The sequence below is a fragment of the Primulina huaijiensis genome, chromosome 2, assembly GCF_012295235.1.
Source record: "Primulina huaijiensis isolate GDHJ02 chromosome 2, ASM1229523v2, whole genome shotgun sequence".
NCBI lineage: Eukaryota > Viridiplantae > Streptophyta > Magnoliopsida > Lamiales > Gesneriaceae > Primulina > Primulina huaijiensis.
In genome coordinates, this window is record NC_133307.1 from 18,682,017 (window position 1) to 18,700,035 (window position 18,019).

Genomic DNA, 18,019 nt, shown 5'->3' on the forward strand with positions numbered 1-18,019 from the left:
TAAGTTATCAGGTGAGGAAACTACTATTCATTCTTCTCTTAAAGCCTTTGGCATTTGGCCTGGAAATTTCAATAGCATTTATTTAATGTTCAAATATCATCCACAGTTCATTTCAATTACTGATATATTTTCTTGCATATTTACGAATGGATTGATATACCATTAATGAATGGAGTCATGGACAACGGATTTCGGTCCGGAAATTGAGCCCACTGGACAACGTGGCTTCGGCCCGGAAAATGTGTCCAATGAACAACGGGTCAAAAGTCCCGGGTATACGGTTCATCTGAACAACGCGCACTGAATATTTCGGTTCGGAGAATGGTTCACCCGGCTCGTAAAAAGTGCTCAATTAGAGCTATCAATGTTAATTTATGGAATTTTCATTTATCTACTATTTCATTGCATATCATTCATAATATTTAAATTGTTATGTCTATTATTATGATGAAGTGTTATTTAAAAGCCATTTACTAATTTAAACTCACTAAGTCCTCAAAGACTTAACCCTCTGTTTCTTTTCGTCTATTGTAATTTCCAGACACAGGAGCCCCCGAATTGGAACAAGAGGAAAATAACTGAAGCTGAAATAAGAGCATTTGAAAGTTGGGATGATCTGTTTATAAATGAATGTTAAACTTCCGCTGTAACATAATTGTGTATATGAATGTTAAACTTCCGCTGTAAAATAATTGAACATATTTGAAATAAGAATGTAAATATTTGTAAATAATCTTTAAATTATAATAGAAAATATTTAAATTTTTATCTACAATATCTTTCTAATAATAATATGGTAAAAAAAAAAATTGAGAAGTTCAATAAAGAAAGATTGTAGAAAATGTGGCATTTAGTAAGGGAATAAGTATGAATTCCTAAACCGGGCGCCACAGAGGTGGTATCAGAGCCTAGGTTTCTTAGAACCTAGAGACAGAAGCCTAAGGTCAATTATAATATGTTAATCTTTATGTTGTCTTCATAATTGAAATGTTTTCCTTTCAGGATGACGGAGTCTAGTGGGACATCAAGAAATAAACAAACTAGAATCATCAAACAAATGGAGGAAGAAATAGCAAAATTAAGCAAAGAAAACTCGGATTTGAAATGTCTAGTGAACATGTATCGGGAGCATTTTGAAACCTTTGGAACAACTGAAACTTTTCATGGATTTATTGAAGAACGGATGAGGGCTAATAATCTAGCATATCAGGGAGAATTAGGTCATGTACTGTTTGAAAGAGACTGCACTCTTATATACTTACTAGACATGCATGAATTCTATGACCGAGGTTTGATTAATTTCTTAAAAGGAGCATCACACCCTTCGATCCACATTGACCACTTAATCATGCATGGGCGTGAACTGGTTTATCAATCTATCCACGGAATGGAACCTGGTGTTATCGGTCCATCTTACACAAATCAGACCACAGCTCCTCCCATCACTTGCACATTTGAAACCGGAGGTAGTAGTATTCCAAAGTATGTACCAGCTCCTTTTGCCGAATATTCTGGAATCATGAACACAACAATAGATCAAGACCCCTTTATGATAAAAGATTATCTGTTGCAGTCACCGGAAGTTGAATTTATTCCTGACCCTATGTGGGAAAACTTTGTATTTGAAATAGATGAACTTATTCCAATAACTATCCTACCTGAAAGTGAAAATGAAAATGAGCTTAGTTATGAACCGGACCCAGTTGAACCACATACATCACGGCCGAATACGGATCAAAATGTTACCATGGGAACCACAGGCACAAATGATGGCTCGAGCCACACAACTTTTATAGATCTCTCCGATGACGAATGAAGACAATGACTATTTGGCACTAGTATATAACTAGTATTAATAATCATCATCTTTTGTAGGCATGATGATTATCATGGTCATCATTTTTTGTAGGCATGATGACTCAGTTTGCTTGTTCTGTTTGTATTTTGCTTGGGTATTGTAAATATTTGAAACATGTCTTGTTTATAAATAAAACTGACTGTTTACCCTCTGACATAACTATGTACATTCATTACAAGATATGTTCATATTTTATATTTATTTGTTTAGAATGACGTCTTCACAAAATAGTACTCAAGCCAGAATCGGACAAGAAATTCCCCCTCAAGATGACCACAACTCAACAACTGGTGGAAATTCCAGAAACGCTCAACACAATCCCCCCAAGAACAAAACATACAAAATATGTTTGAAATAATGCATCAATTTATGCAGTTTTGTCAGCAAAATCAACCACGACCTCATGAACAAGCTCAAGAACGTCACATTGAGGCAAATGATCGAGCTCTTGAGAGATTTTTGAGATTCAAGCCGCCAAAGTTTGAAGGCAAATCAGATGCGTATCAAGCAGAATCTTGGCTAAGCAAAATCAACAAAATATTCTCTATTTTTAATTATTCTGAAGAACAAAAGGTAAATTTTTCCACTTACTTATTTGAAGAAGCAACTCATGACTGGTGGCGTACGGTTGAACATAAATGGACAAAGAACCACACCCCAAAAACGTGGGACAATTTTCTGCAAGAGTTCGAAGGTAAATATATAACTCAAGTTATATTAAATACCTGAGAACGTGAATTTATGGATTTAGTCCAAGGTGACATGACCGTAGCTCAATATGAGACAGAATTCCACCGTCTTATACATTATGCACCACATTACATGGAAGATGAGGTAAGAAAAAGAAAAAAATTTGTTCAAGGATTAAAGCTCGATATTCGTTGGGCAACACTGTCCACAGAAGTTACCAGTTATGTTTCTGCTGTTAATCAAGCCCTACGAGTGGAAGAAGACATCAAGGCACTTCTTAAAAAAGAGGAAGAAGAAAAGAAAATCAGAAAGCCCAACCTTTTTGAGGATAACCGGAAAAGAAAATTTGAAAAAAGAACACAACCAGTTAGGCAAGGAGAAGCTGTCAAAGGAAAAGTTCCAAGAAACAACAATAAAAAGTGGGGATATTGTGGATTACCAAATCATGAAGAAGAAAAGTGCTGGAGAAAAGGTGGGAAATGTCTTATTTGCGGAAGTGAGCAACACCGTATTCAAGAATGTCCAAAAAGAACGCGAAAGACTCAACCCACAACAAAGCCAAGGATACCTGCTCGAGCCTATGCCCTCTTAAGAAACCAAGAGGAGGAAGTTGACCCCACTGCAGTCGTAGAAGGTACTGTTACCATATTATCCAACTCTGCAAAAACTTTATTTGATCCAGGAGCTACTCATTTTTTTATCTCAAAAGTTTTTGTACGTAAATTACCACTGTTATTTGAACAGCTACCATATAGCTTCGAAATTTGCTCACCTTTAGGGACAACGATGATTACTGACATCATTTACAGAAACTGTCCCTTAAACTTCCTAGAAAAAGAATATCTAGCAGATTTGATTGAATTACCTATCCAAAACAATGATATTATTCTTGGAATGGACTGGTTATTTAGACACCAAGCCCAACTCAATTGTTACACAAAAGAAGTTTATCTTCAAACTTCTCATCCAATCATTTCCAAAACTAATCATACCATGGGAATAGTATCAACAGCAGAAGCTAGGGCTATACTAAAAGACAAAGGACAAGGATTTCTGGCTTATTTGATAAATAAGCCAAAAGATCAACTCAAGATATCAGAAATCTCAGTTGTACAAGAATTTCCAGAGGTTTTTCTTGAAGAGATCAATACTGTACTTCCTCAGAGAGACGTAGAATTTTCCATTGATCTAATACCTGGAGTACAACCCAGATCCAAAACTCCATACCGAATGGCACCTTCAGAGTTAAAAGAATTAACACTTCAATTACAAGAACTCATGGACAAGAAATATGTTCGGCCTAGTACATCTCCATGGGGTGCTCCTATATTATTTGTCAAAAAGAAAGATGGAACTCTAAGGATGTGCATTGATTATCGAGAACTTAACAATGTTACCATCAAAAACAAATATCCTCTCCCGCATATCGAAGAATTGTTTGATGTTTTACAAGGGTCTCAAGTATATTCAAAACTTGATTTGCGACAAGGATATTACCAATTGAGAATTAGGGAGGATGACATCTCCAAAACGGCTTTTAATACCCGTTATGGACATTATGAGTTTGTGGTAATGCCATTCGGATTAACCAACGCTCCTGCAGCTTTCATGGATATGATGCATCGAATATTTCAACCATTATTGGATAAATTCGTTGTCATATTCATAGATGACATTTTGATATTTTCAAGAAGTCATGAGGAACATGCTCAACATTTACGATTGATTCTCAAAACTTTGAAAGAGCATCAATTGTATGCCAAATTCAGTAAGTGTGAATTTTGGCTAGAAAAAGTGTCATTTCTTGGCCACTTTATCTCTAAGAAAGGACTGGAAGTAGATCCTGCAAAAATAGAACCCATATCTCGTTGGAAACAACCAATCAACATCACAGAAATTAGAAGTTTTCTCGGTTTAGCAGGATACTACCGAAGATTCATTAAAGATTTTGCGAAAATTGCTGTCCCCCTGACACAGCTAACTCGCAAAGACAACCCTTTCTTATGGAATGATGAGTGTGAGAAAAGTTTTTGCAAATTAAAAGAAATGCTTACCAGTGCACCTATATTAGCTTTACCAGAAGTGACAGAAGGATTTGTGGTGTACACAGATGCCTCAAAAGAAGGCTTTGGATGTGTATTAATGCAAAACGATAAAGTTATTGCATATGCATCTAGAAAATTAAAGAATCACGAGTTAAATTATCCCACTCATGATCTGGAATTAGGAGCAATAGTGTTTGCATTAGCAAAATGGAGACACTACTTATACGGTTCCACTTTTGATATTTATACAGACCACAAAAGACTGAAGTATTTATTTAATCAAAAAGAGCTGAACATGAGGCAAAGAAGATGGATTGAATTTTTGGAAGATTACAACTGTTTCATTCGTTATCAATCAGGTAAAGCTAATGTAGTGGCTGATGCTTTAAGTAGAAAGATTAGCATGGCTTGTTTGGAAATGAAAGAAGAAAGAGAATGGGTACACATCCATTCTCGTGGGCACTTGGTTGGATTGAGAATCGAACCTGAATTTCAAACCAGAATTAAGCAAAATCAAGAATTGGACCAAGAACTTTCAAAACTCCGTACTGATACCAATTTCGTCACCAACTCACAAGGAATACTATGCTATCATGACTGTATTTGTGTGCCTAGCTCAATGAAAAAGGAAATAATGGAAAAATCACATCAGTCTCGGATCAGCATTCATACAGGAGGATCTAAGATGTACCAAGAGATTAAAAAACACTTCTGGTGGAAAGCAATGAAACGAGATATTGCAGATTTCATTTCACAATGCCTATCTTGCCAAATGATAAAGGCTGAACATCAAAGACCAGCAGGTCTTTTGCAACCACTTCCTATACCAGAATGGAAATGGGATCAAATAACTATGGACTTTGTGACCGAATTACCCCAGCTCCTAGGAGGTTTTAATAGCATATGGGTAATCGTTGATCGCTTGACCAAGTGAGCACATTTCATACCCATAAGTCACAAATATGGGGTGGAAAAACTGGCTGAACTCTATCAGAAGGAAATTATACGGTTACATGGTATTCCCACTACCATAGTATCTGATAGAGATCTGAAGTTTACGTCAAGATTATGGAAAAAACTTCAGGAATGCCTTAGTACCAAATTAAATTTTAGCACAGCAGCACATCCGCAAACCGATGGTCAGTCTGAACGAACCATTCAAATATTGGAAGACATGCTTCGCACATGTGTGCTGGATTTTGGGGAAAACTGGGGAAAACATTTGCCTTTAGTTGAATTTTCATACAACAATAGTTATCAATCCTCAATAAAAATGGCACAATATAAAGCATTATATGGAAGAAAATGTCGCTCTCCTCTTAACTGGGATATGGATGAATGGAGAGGCACAAAGAATGGACAAGAACGAGCAATCAGGCCTGACATTATACAAGAAGACATCGACAAAATACAATTTATCAGGCAACGAATACAAACAGCTCAAAGTCGACAGAAGAGTTATGCAGATAAAAGGCGGAAAGATTTGAAATTTGAAGTCGGAGATTACGTATTAATAAAAGTATCACCAAGAAAAGGAATCAAGAGTACTGGAAAGAAGGGAAAGTTGCATCCTCGATTTGTTGGACCCTTTGAAGTGATAGAACGAGTAGGCACAGTGGCTTATCGTCTATCTCTACCCGAAAATATCTCTGATATACATAACGTATTCCACGTATCACAATTAAGGAAATGCAAAGTAGACTCAGCTCAATTGATTGAACACCAACAGATAGATCTGGAAGAAAATCTAACATATGAAGAACAACCTGTGAAGATTTTGGACCAAAGAATAAAGGAACTCCCTGGTCGACCAATTCAGTTGATAAAAGTCTTATGGAAAAACCACAACATTGAAGAAGCAACGTGGGAAACAGAGAAAGATTTGAGATGCCAATATCCTCATTTATTCCAATAACTCCTAAATCTGGGGACCAGATTTTAAAAAAGGAGGGGGTATTGTGACACCCTAAAAACAAATGTGCATAAATGCAGTTTTGTTAGTATAAATTTTACTATTTTCAGTTTTAAAATTTTATCATATTATTTGTCGGTACAAATTTTATTTGTCCAAAGTATCTAGAAATACATTAAAATACATCACAATACACTTAATACGGAAAGGGAAAGAGGAGGCAACGGAAAAAGAGAAGAAAAATAGAAGAAAAAGCTATACCCCTTTCCGANATAAGGGAAAAAGAGAAGAAAAATAGAAGAAAAAGCTATACCCCTTTCCGAAAAATCTCGATAAATCACCAACTATTCACCTCATATCATAAAGCAATATAGCACTGGAGGTGACGCAAAAGGATTTCTCAAAAACCAGAAAATCAAACAAAGACATTCCGCAAAACGGCAACGGTATCCCGTATTCAAGCTAGGTACTTTTCGCTCATTTTTCTTATAGCTACACACCAAACTAGAGGTCGGCTTGAATAACAAAGTTGTACCTCTTGTTGCATAGATGAGGTACATACCACCCGTCATCCAAAAATATTGCCGAAACTAACATTTTCAGAATGCCGGAGTACCCTAGTTCACCATAGGACGATATTTAAATCTGGTATTGATCGATTAGGAATTTGACAAAACTTTCAACAGAAGAATTCAAGATCATAAAAAGTTACGCATTCTGAAAAAATTCTGGCCGCGCGTTGATGCCGGACGGCCAGCCACGCGCCGGAACAGTCGGCGCGTGTATCTCACTCGCCGCCGGATCGGCGATTTTCCCGCGGCCGAACGTTCTTGATGATATTCCCGACTTTTTGGCCAACTTTCGTAATGTTTGGATATACCTTCTAATTAATATGAATTTTGGAAACTTAAGTAAAATCAACCGGGTTAAATTTTGAACAAAACATAATCTGAAAATGATCAGCTAGTTACTTTAAAACTCTAACATATAAATATCATTCATAATATATTTTTAGGATTTGCTCCAGCAACTCAGATTATTAATCAAGCCTAAACTGTAAGTTATCAGGTGAGGAAACTATTATTCATTCTTCTATTAATATAATTGTATATATGAATGTTAAACTTCCGCTGTAAAATAATTAAACATATTTGAAATAAGAATGTAAATATTTGTAAATAATCTTTAAATTATAATAGAAAATATTTAAATTTTTATCTACAATATCTTTCTAATAATAATAATGGTAAAAAAAATAAAATTTAGAAGTTCAATAAAGAAAGATCGTAGAAAATGTGGCACTTAGTAAGGGAATAAGTATGAATTCCTAAACCGGGCGCCACAGTGATTGTGTGTGCGTGTGTGATCTATGAATACAATACTAAATTGTTCTCACATACTGAGGGAATTGTGCTTCTAATCTAAGCTGATAACACGTTGAAGTTTTCCCTCAAATCTGGGCCGGTTGCTTCTTGTAAGCTGATATGATTTGAGCATGCCCTATATTTTTCACACACTTGTTTTTCTATTCCTCTTTTTGTTGATGATCTTGATCTCCTATATATAGGGGCAGTGTAACCGTATATCAAGACTCATCAAATATTTTCGTTGGAATTTAAATCTGTTCCTCGAAATTTTTGTCTTATCCTTTCGACGCCCATTCTGGAACGTCTTGTCTTGTTCTGCTGCAACGTTCATTATTGTTCTTCGTCTGCGAAGTAGCTTGTACTTCTTTGCTTTACTGGATTCCATTAGATAAGCTTGTCTTGTTCTGCAAACTGATCGGCTCCTAACTGATACTCTGAACTTGTCAACTGGTCTTGAACTGGTCTGGTGAAATCACTTGGCTCGCCAGCTGAACCGATTTCACTGATTCAGTTGAACTGGTCAGTTGGGCTCTTCATCAGTTGAACTTTTTCATCAGCTGGCCGGACTTATGAAGATCTTCTGCTGAACCACTTATTAGCTGAACAAGCAGTTGAACTGGACTTTGATATATCAGTTGGACTGGTTCAGTTTGGTCAATCAGTTGGCACTTACATTTTGCGTCTCGATAGTTTCAGTTTTGGCTCGGTAACTGATCAGTTCGAAGTCTGATCAGTTTCAGTTTTTTGCGCACTTAGGTAAATTCGTTGTAAACAAAACTTGACAAATTTTGTTAACATCAAAATAAAGATTGCAAACTTGAAATGTTCCAACAAACAACTCAAAACATGATTTTCGAAAATCACTTATTAAATATACCATATATTAAATAATTAAAAATAATCATTTGATAAAAATATTTCTCCTTTACAGTCCCCTGTCTCCGTTCCTCTATCGTGTCTCGAATAATCCTTGAAAACATAATTTTATACATTCTAATAGAAAACCATATTTTTAAACATATAAACATGCCCACCACATTTAATCAATGCAATTAAAATGATTTAATTAAGAATTTTTCAATTTTCCTAGATTTGCACGCAGTTGGATTACGTTATCGTATTTTGGACCTTACAAAATCTTTCACTCAAAATTGTTTCCAAGGTATTTCCAAACCTTTCCTTGACATTTGAACTAGATACAAGTGACCTCATTGTCCAAAAATATATCAAATATTCTTACTAGGCCAGATAGTGTGAAGAAGAATCAATGAATCCTTACACAGAACCTTACCAATCTGTTATTTATTTCAAATGATCATCTTTAAAAGAAAATCGACAAAGTATATCATCAATTTTTCTCGAAGATTGATACTCTTGCTACTCAACTGGCCTCCATGCTTGAGGTTTTGAAGACCCTCGGTGTTGACAACAAGGTGAAAGTAAGTCAGTTGAGAAGTCAGAAGAAATGGGACACCATAGAACATCATCATAAGCCGACTGATCAGAAGAAACAAAATGAATCATCAACCAAGCACTTTAGCAGTCACAGAGATTCTCATCACAAATTCACAACTACAACTGAATGAATACAGTGACAAAGCTTATTAATACAAAGTGACATATGTGCAGATTTTTTCAAACAACAAAAAGAGATAAATTGTTAGATCAATTAAGTTTTGGTGGTTTTTTTAGAAAGCCAACCGAAGTCCTTCAACAAAATTACTTAACCATATTTCAAGGCATACCGAATTGAATTACGAGACCAACTAAAATTAAGAGAATGACTGATTTATAAGGCCTATGGAATCATAAATCAATCAGCCAAACTTATCATACAAACATTCCCTAGAATTCGTAAGTTTACTCCAAGTTAAGTATGAAAGCCTAACTGAATTGTCGGTTAAAGTGTTTCGTATTTTAACGGTCTATGATTTATGTTAGAATGTCATAATTTCCTGAGCACTACTCGCAATGTACTATTGTTAGAAATGACAAAGAGTTGGAAAATGACGTGATCAATGTCTGCACTATGTGTACCGAATATCAGATTTGATTTTACTTACTGTTGGATCAAAGTTTATAAATAGGGAAAGATATAAGTCGGTTTAGCTCTCTTGCATTTTTGAAAAATTTCAAGCATCCTCAAGGTTTAAAGAGTCCAACTAATAAAAGTTTCCTAATACACACTTGAGTGTTTTAGTAAGATCATTAAGAATCTTTTGTGACTAGTATTCTATTTCTTGAATACTTGTAATCTGACATTAAGTGTACTGATCAGTTTTGTTAAGTGAGTTACTAAGAGTTTCAATTAGGTAATGTGGTAAGTACTGCTAAAGTGGACGGTTGCAAAGTATTGTAACTGTCAAAAGTCTTTTAGTGAAATCATTCTGCAAGAAAGAAGGGTGACTTATGAGTAATTGAAATATACGAACAGTCTTAAATAAACTCGCGTTATTTATATTTCAATTAGCCTTTTCTTGTTCAATATTTGATAGCCTAATTGTTCTGACCTTAGGCTATTTTTGTGCTCAAACGTTATCAGTGAGCCTATTTCTGCGTGTTAACAAACTGCTGGCTTATTAATATCTAACTGACAAGAATTACATTTCAACGTTCTCTTTATGTTACATATCTCCTCTTTTGTATTTCAAGTAATTCTTACTTAAAATCTTCTTAAATTTTTATATATCTAAATTTTACATTACCGTGGTTTAGGGCATCTCACTTTTGCTTTCAAAATTTCCATATACCAAACACTTTTAAATACGTCAGCTTAAATTTTTAAGAGATTAATTAGTAGAATTCAAACATTGATTTTTTATTTGTTGAGTGCTTATATCACTTTCTCCATAGGACTGCTTGGATATTGTAGTATCAAATCATACGTGTTTCCTCTATTAGTTTTCTGTTTAATTTTAATAAGTACTCAATTATTAACCTTACTTTTGTGTTACAATGTGTTTTATTTTGAAGTTTTGAACATGATTAAACTTAAAGACATTTAAGTTATACAATTTTACCTTGTTTAATAAGCCAAATTGGCCATAATGCCACAAAGAAGAAAATAAAATGTCATAGAAGTCAATAAGATATTGAAATATCATAAAAGATCAAAATATGCTTGTTTAGAAGATCGTAGATTGATAAAAAAAAAAATATTTGACGAAGAAAACAAAAATAAATGCCAAGCCTAAGCACAATTGATACAGAAAATGTTGAGGTTGACTCGTAAAAATCTATAGTAAGCAGTGAAAATTTACTGCCTAATGTGCCAAATTGTGAATTTTGTGATGCAAAATGTATTAACTTAGAACCGCTGACATTTTTTTGTTCATTAGGAGAAATAAATCTTTTATTTACATACATGCCTTTTGAGTTTGTACAGTTGTATCTCGGTAATGTTGAAGATATTAAAGAATTCAATAATTGAGTTAATAGCTACAATAACATGTTTGCATTAACATCAATAGGGGTACATTGCAACAAATCTCTGGCTAAAGAAATGATGGAATTTGTACATTTCGTGTACAAGGTAAAATTTATCACTTTATGGACCAATTGATACCATTAAATAATGAAAAACCTATATGCAACTGTATTTTTCGGTAATGAACATGAAATCTTGAATCAAATGTTAATAATCTAAAATTTAAGGGAACTTTTGTGGAAAAATTAATTCATATTTTAGCAATAAATCCATTTGCAAATTTCTTTTGGAGTTTAATAACGTTCATAATCTAAATGAATATTAAATTATTTTACAATCTGACCCTGTTATTGACCAATACATTCTTAATAAACCTAATGTGTTTCAGATTGACGGAATATAGATAGAATCTAATGACGGAAAGAAATATACAACTCAACACATACAAGTATATATATCTAAAAAGTTATATAGCTGCACTCGGATAATTAAACACTACTTTGCTTGTTATGATCCCATGCCATATCCTCTTATATTTCTAAATTGGGAATTTATTTCCAAATGGGGAATTTGGTTGGCATAAAAAAATTGAAATATTGGATGAAAGACAAAAAAGAATGATTCCTAGACAAAAAACGAAGTTACCAAGGTCATGAGTCAATCAATTGGATCCTTAAGTATAAAAACCTTATATTCATTGTTTTTTTTTTTTTTTTTTTTTTTTTTTTTTTTTGTTTTCCTATTCTAGGGGGAGAGAAGGTCTCAATCTTGGGACCTATTACAAGGGGAAATGTGAGCTTTACCAACGGGCCAAACATCCCAAGCTCGTCATTGTTATCTTTTCCATATTGATAAATTTTCAAATTTCTTTTATTAATATTTGGCTTTAGTGATCTTATCCGTTGTTAAATGAATCAAATTACAGTTAATATTTTGAAATCTTGAAAAATGAAGTTCTGGTTCATAAATCCATCAACATCAATAGTGTTATTAAGTATAAAGACTGCATACTCGTTGCGATGCATTCAATATTGATATTCAGTTTTCAAATATCTAATAACTTGATTATAGAGTTGTCATCTGATTAGGTTTTAATATGAGCATATGTTTGATGTTCAATTTTAGGCAGCTAGCTAAGTTTCTTCCTCTTTTACCACATCTCTTATCTTTTTTTCTTGCTATTAATTTCCACCTTTACAAACTTCTTCCACTCTCGTCATTCTTATTTCTTTAAGCACAATTTCCACATGAAACAATAATCATGTAGCTACGAATATGAAAGAAAATAAAAATCATTATAATAAATGTAAATAGGGCTTTAAGAAAAAGACGATAGTACTCATATCATTCGATCTTATTGGCTAAATCAGTTTTCAAATAGAATCGATAAGTTTTTTTACAAATTATAATATGTATATGCAATTCTAACAAGATTAACTTTCGAAGTTTACAAATTGCTAAATTTATAATTTCTACACCTAATTTGTCATTTTACACCCATTCATGTCATACATTCAAAATCCATTTACTTGGTTTTTTAATTTAATAGATTACTAGCTTTTTTTTCAATACTTAACATTGATAATTCATTTTTTTTATTTCTTTAATGTTTGTACTTAAGCAGATTAATTTTGATTTCCCATTTTTTATTTCTTTAACGTTTGTACTTTAACAGATTAATTTTGATTAATATCTTCAAAACTGGAAGTATGTGTTGTTAGTTATGTCAATTAATTGTGAAGGAATCGATGTTGTTTTTTCATTTTAGTTTATATTTAATTATTTGTTATACATTAACAAAAATTAAAGTGTAAAATAATGCCTATACAAATGTAAACGCATGTTTCATTTCTTGAAAAAAAAAATAGAAAGAGTAATAGCTGCACTGCAAACTTGGGTAAACACATCAAGAATTGAGGTGACCGTGGCTGATACTAACTAACTAAATAAATAGATGAAAGGGAAAAAAAAAGCTCTTGAATCGTTGTACATTTTTCAAGATTTCTTCTCGTGTGTGTTATTCGTTCAAGATTTCTTCTCGTGTGACACCAAAAATAAATCTTGATAAAATAAATAAATAATGAAACAATATTTTTTTTTCAAACAAATAGAATTCCTGAAGGCCAAGAAAACAGGCAACAATCCGCAAAAGTAGGCTCCATACACGTGTTTTCACGCTCACCTCATTGTCACACAACGGGCGTCTACAGACAATGCAATCTTGTATCTGCATCTGTGGAACACAGCAGTGTTTATTAATTTCTTCTCCGTATAATCCTTTTTTTATGATTTAAACTTTTTTACCTGTGATTTACTATTTTTGGGCTGAGCAAGAATTTCCCAGATTTTGTGGGGTGTTGAAAAAAAGTTATTAGAAAACAAAAGTTGTATATTTTTTCTCTTACTTTTTGTGGGCAAATATTGGGAGGGCCTTCGCAGCTCCCCATTGGACTTGAGGCTTTTCTTGGTGTTTCTGGTGACTCTTGGTACGCTTTCTCTCTTTTTATGGTGCATTTTCTTGGTTGGGAATTTTTCGGTTTAATTGGGTCCGGAATTATTTTAGTTGTACCTTTTTGTTTATTGTTATTATTAAGAATATAATATTGATTAAATTCTTGAGATGCATTGGATTTGGGATTGGATTTGGCGCATCTTTGGTTGGTTGCTAAATGGATTCTGATGTTATCAGTAATTATCTGCTTGTCGTTGAAGATTCTTGCATGCAGTTTGAGACCAAGATTTTATTGAGAATATAAACGAACCGTTGAATTAGATTATTGTTGTTTTCTTTTTATTGATTGTTATTTTCATATGATAGAGAAAATAATTGAATAACTTTGTCAGGATATTCAGTTTCGCTTTAGGAAGGTGTTTTCTTTGGGATGACATACATAATTGACGTATTTCATCTTTTCGTGTTTTCAAAGGGATTTCAAATTGTCATTCTTTCTCCTTTTCATGGTGATTAACCTTTGTAATCTATTCAATTCGTAGTTTTTGTAGGCATTGAATTGATACTAATTTTTTGGTCTTGTTGAATTCTTGTTTTTGCGAGAGTTTTGTTCTCTTTTCACTTGAGTTCTTGTTTGACTCTCCTCTCAGCATTTGGTTAGAATGGAGGGTGCTAAAGAGTTTCAAGCTAATGCACCTCCATATTCTTCGCCTCCTCCTGTATTTTCATCTCCAAATGATGAGGGTCTATCAGTTGGTGTTGCACCAACGATCCAAGGGGGGAATGTAGAATCCAATGTGTCTACAGAAGCACCTGAAAGCCCCAACAATAGTAACACCACGATTAGACCGAAAATAGTTGCTAGGCCATCTCCTGAGGATGGTTATATTGCTCCCGTTTCATCCCCTCGAGGGAGAAATGGTAGCATTGGGCGGTCCCGTCTGAAAGTACCCTCAATTTCTAGTGGGAGTTCAAAATCTGCACAACAGTTTAAACTTCCCAGTAGTTCAGAGTTTGAAAGAGGTCAAATCGACACAGCAGCCCCTTTTGAATCCGTGAAAGCTGCTGTTTCGAAGTTCGGAGGGATTGTCGACTGGAAAGCTCACCGTGTGCAGACAGTGGAGGTATAATCTTGTTTTTAATGTCTGTTACCTTTCATCTTATGTGTATTTTTACGTTTCTTGTGACATGAGATTTGTTTAGCTCTAAATAATTCTGGTTGTCCATTCAGAGACGTAAAATCATCGATCAAGAATTGGAGAAAGCCCGGGATGAGATACCATTGTGCAAGAAACAATCTGAAGCCGCTGAAGAGGCAAAAACACAAGTTCTGAAAGAGCTAGACGACACTAAAAGGCTAATAGAAGAATTAAAGCTTAATCTTGAACGAGCTCAAACCAATGAACAACAGGCAAAACAGGATTCTGAACTTGCAAAGCTCAGAGTCGAAGAATTGGAACAAGGGATTGCTGATGAAGTCAGCTTTGCTGCCAAGGCGCAGGTCGAGGTCGCCAAAGCAAGGCATGCGGCTGCTGTTTCAGAGCTTCAGACTGTTAAAGATCAATTGGAACAACTAAGAAAAGACTACACGTTGTTGGTTGCCGAGAAAGATGCCGCTGTGAAAAAAGCAGAAGAAGCTGTCTCTCTGTCTAAAGAAATCGAAAAATCAGTTGAGGACCTGACTATCGAACTTATTACAGCCAAGGAATCATTGGAATCTGCTAAAGGGGCACATCTGGAAGCAGAGGAACTTAGAGCCAGAGCAGTTATGGCAAAAGAACAGGATACTCTTATCTGCGAGAAGGAATTGGAACAGGCTGAGGGGGAGCTTGAGAAACTGAATCAGAAAATATTATCCGTGAAGGATCTCAAATTAAAGTTGGATTCTGCGACGACATTGCTGCAAGATTTGAAAGATGAATTGGCTGCTTACATGGAATCACTAGTAAAGATTGAAACTGGTGAAGGAGGAACTTCAGAAGTTGGGCTCGAGGAACTGAAAAAAACCCGTGCTGATATTGAGGTGGCCATTGATGGAACAAAGAATGAGCTTGAAGAAGTGAAGGTAAACATCCAGAAAGCGACTGATGAAGTCAAGATCTTGAAGGTGGCTGCTTCATCATTGAATTTGGAACTGGAAAAAGCAAAATTGGAAGCAGCCGCTCTTAAACAAAGGGAAGGAATGGCGTCAATTGCAGTTGGATCTCTGGAAGCTGAGCTGAAAAGGACAAAGTCAGAAATAGCTCTTGGTCAAAAGAAAGAGAAAGAGGAAAGAGAGAAGCTGTTGGACCTTCCAAAGCAAGTACAAGAGGTGGCTCAAGAGGCGGAACGAGTAAAGGAACTTGCAGAAACAGCTCGGGAAGAGCTTCGAAAGGCCAAGGAAGAAGCGGAACAAGCAAAGGCGGTAGCAAGTACCTTGGAAAGTAGATTACGTGCTACTCAAAAAGAAATTGAAGCTGCGAAGGCCTCTGAGAAATTGGCACTGGCAGCTATTAATGCATTGGAGGAGAGCGAATCTGCTAATGGGAAGAACGATGGTGAGGATTCACCAACGGGAGTAACACTTTCTTTGGAAGAATACTATGAGCTTAGCAAGAAAGCCCATGAAGCAGAGGAGCAGGCAAACCTACGGATAGCAGCTGCTCTTTCTCAAGTTGAGGTAGCAAAAGAATCTGAGGCAAGGAGTTTGAAAAGGCTAGAGGAAGTCAATCTTGAATTGTCCGAAAGAAAGAATGCTCTAAAAGCTTCTCTGCAGAGGGCCGAGAATGCGACTGAAGGAAAATTGGGAGTCGAACAAGAGCTAAGAACTTGGAGGTCTGAGCACGAGCATAGGCGGAAAGCTGGAGAATCCATTTCTGCAGCAGGGAGCTTGGATAAAAGTTCGAGAGCAAGCTTTGAGGAGAAAAAAGAATCCAAGAATGCTATAAGCTCACCCGATTCTTCTACACACTGGAGGACAAGTCAAAGTTCATTTACGAGTAACACGGAGACGAATCCATCTCCAGAAATAAGAGTTACCAAGAAAAAGAAGAAATCATTCTTCCCTCGAGTCTTTATGTTCTTGGCCAGAAAGAAGTCACATTCATCAAAATCATAGTAAACATCAGTTTATACAGTAAGAAACGTGGTGTTGATTGTACATGGTGGGATGGTTTTCTGTAATCCTAAATGGCAAATTTTGCTCTGAAAGACAGAATAATTGGAGGGAGTTCAATTTTTTAATTTTATTTGTACTTCATGCGATTCTTGAATACAATTGATTCTTTTCCGTTTTTACATACTGTCAATTTTCTTGCATTGGAGGTCAAATCTACCTATTCAATCTTTTTTTATCGATCGGTTAATTAACTAAGATTTTTATATCATCTACGAATCAAAACTCTCTTCGTCCATGTATTCTACATCAAACAAGTCAAAATTCTATTCCGGCATCGGTTTTACATACAAAGAGGGCAATTTAATTTTATACAAAATATAACACTCATTTCTAACTGATCTTTTACTTCGAGCTTCACTAAAAAATAAATCTTTTGAATCTTCCTTATTATTTAATTTCATCAAATTTGTTGATATATATATATATATATATATACACTAGAAATAATGCACGTGTGTTGCACGTGGGAAACATATGTTGATGTAATTAGAATTTCAAATTAAATTAGTTAACTCAATAAAAGATAATGATAATAGTATTGTAAATTTTGACAATTCGTGTTAATTAGCATGTGTAACTAATTTGAAAAAAAACATATTTGTTTAATTTTTAAAAAAAGATTTGAACTAATAAAATTTTTCTCATATCTTTTTTATCATATTGTTATCTTTTGTTATTTGTCATATCCTCTGGAATAATGCATATATTTTATTATAATATTCAATTATTACAATCTTTTTCGACAATCAATAATATGCAATTTTTTATTTACAATGTTGTTTGATTATTATTTTCTTTCATGTAAATTGACAATAATTTCTACTGGATGTTTTTACTTTCCTAATCACCTTTAGTTTATTAGACACTTATACTTGATAACATATAAACTACACATTAATATTAGGGGTGAGCAAAATTTCGGTTAAACCGAATTAACCGACCGAACTGAGTCAGTTCGGAAATTCGGTTCAGTTATTTCGGAAATTCGGTTTTCAAATTAAAAAAATTCGGTTATATGGGTTAATTCGGTTCGGTTACGGTTTTTGAAATTTTGAAATCGGCTAACCAAATTAACCGATATAATAAATACTATTATTTAATAAATTTTTAT

General features: G+C 34.5%; 2 protein-coding genes across 3 annotated transcripts; both read left to right on the plus strand.

The window, feature by feature from the left end:
* The first annotated feature begins 5,866 nt into the window (after positions 1 to 5,866).
* LOC140957099 (uncharacterized) lies at positions 5,867 to 6,508 on the plus strand. The gene has a single exon (XM_073414220.1). The coding sequence runs from the start codon at positions 5,867 to 5,869 to the stop codon at positions 6,506 to 6,508; it is 642 nt and encodes a 213-aa protein (XP_073270321.1).
* Positions 6,509 to 13,425: 6,917 nt separating this feature from the next.
* Positions 13,426 to 16,899, plus strand: LOC140967782 (protein WEAK CHLOROPLAST MOVEMENT UNDER BLUE LIGHT 1-like). Of its 2 annotated transcripts, none has more exons than XM_073428518.1 (3): positions 13,426 to 13,785; positions 14,402 to 14,875; positions 14,983 to 16,899. In XM_073428518.1, the coding sequence occupies exons 2-3, from the start codon at positions 14,414 to 14,416 to the stop codon at positions 16,846 to 16,848; spliced, it is 2,328 nt and encodes a 775-aa protein (XP_073284619.1). In that variant the 5' UTR covers positions 13,426 to 13,785; positions 14,402 to 14,413; the 3' UTR covers positions 16,849 to 16,899. The 2 variants fall into 2 exon arrangements, with proteins under 2 accessions (XP_073284619.1, XP_073284628.1); XM_073428527.1 differs by having other exon boundaries at positions 13,426 to 13,549.
* The last annotated feature ends 1,120 nt before the right edge of the window (positions 16,900 to 18,019 follow it).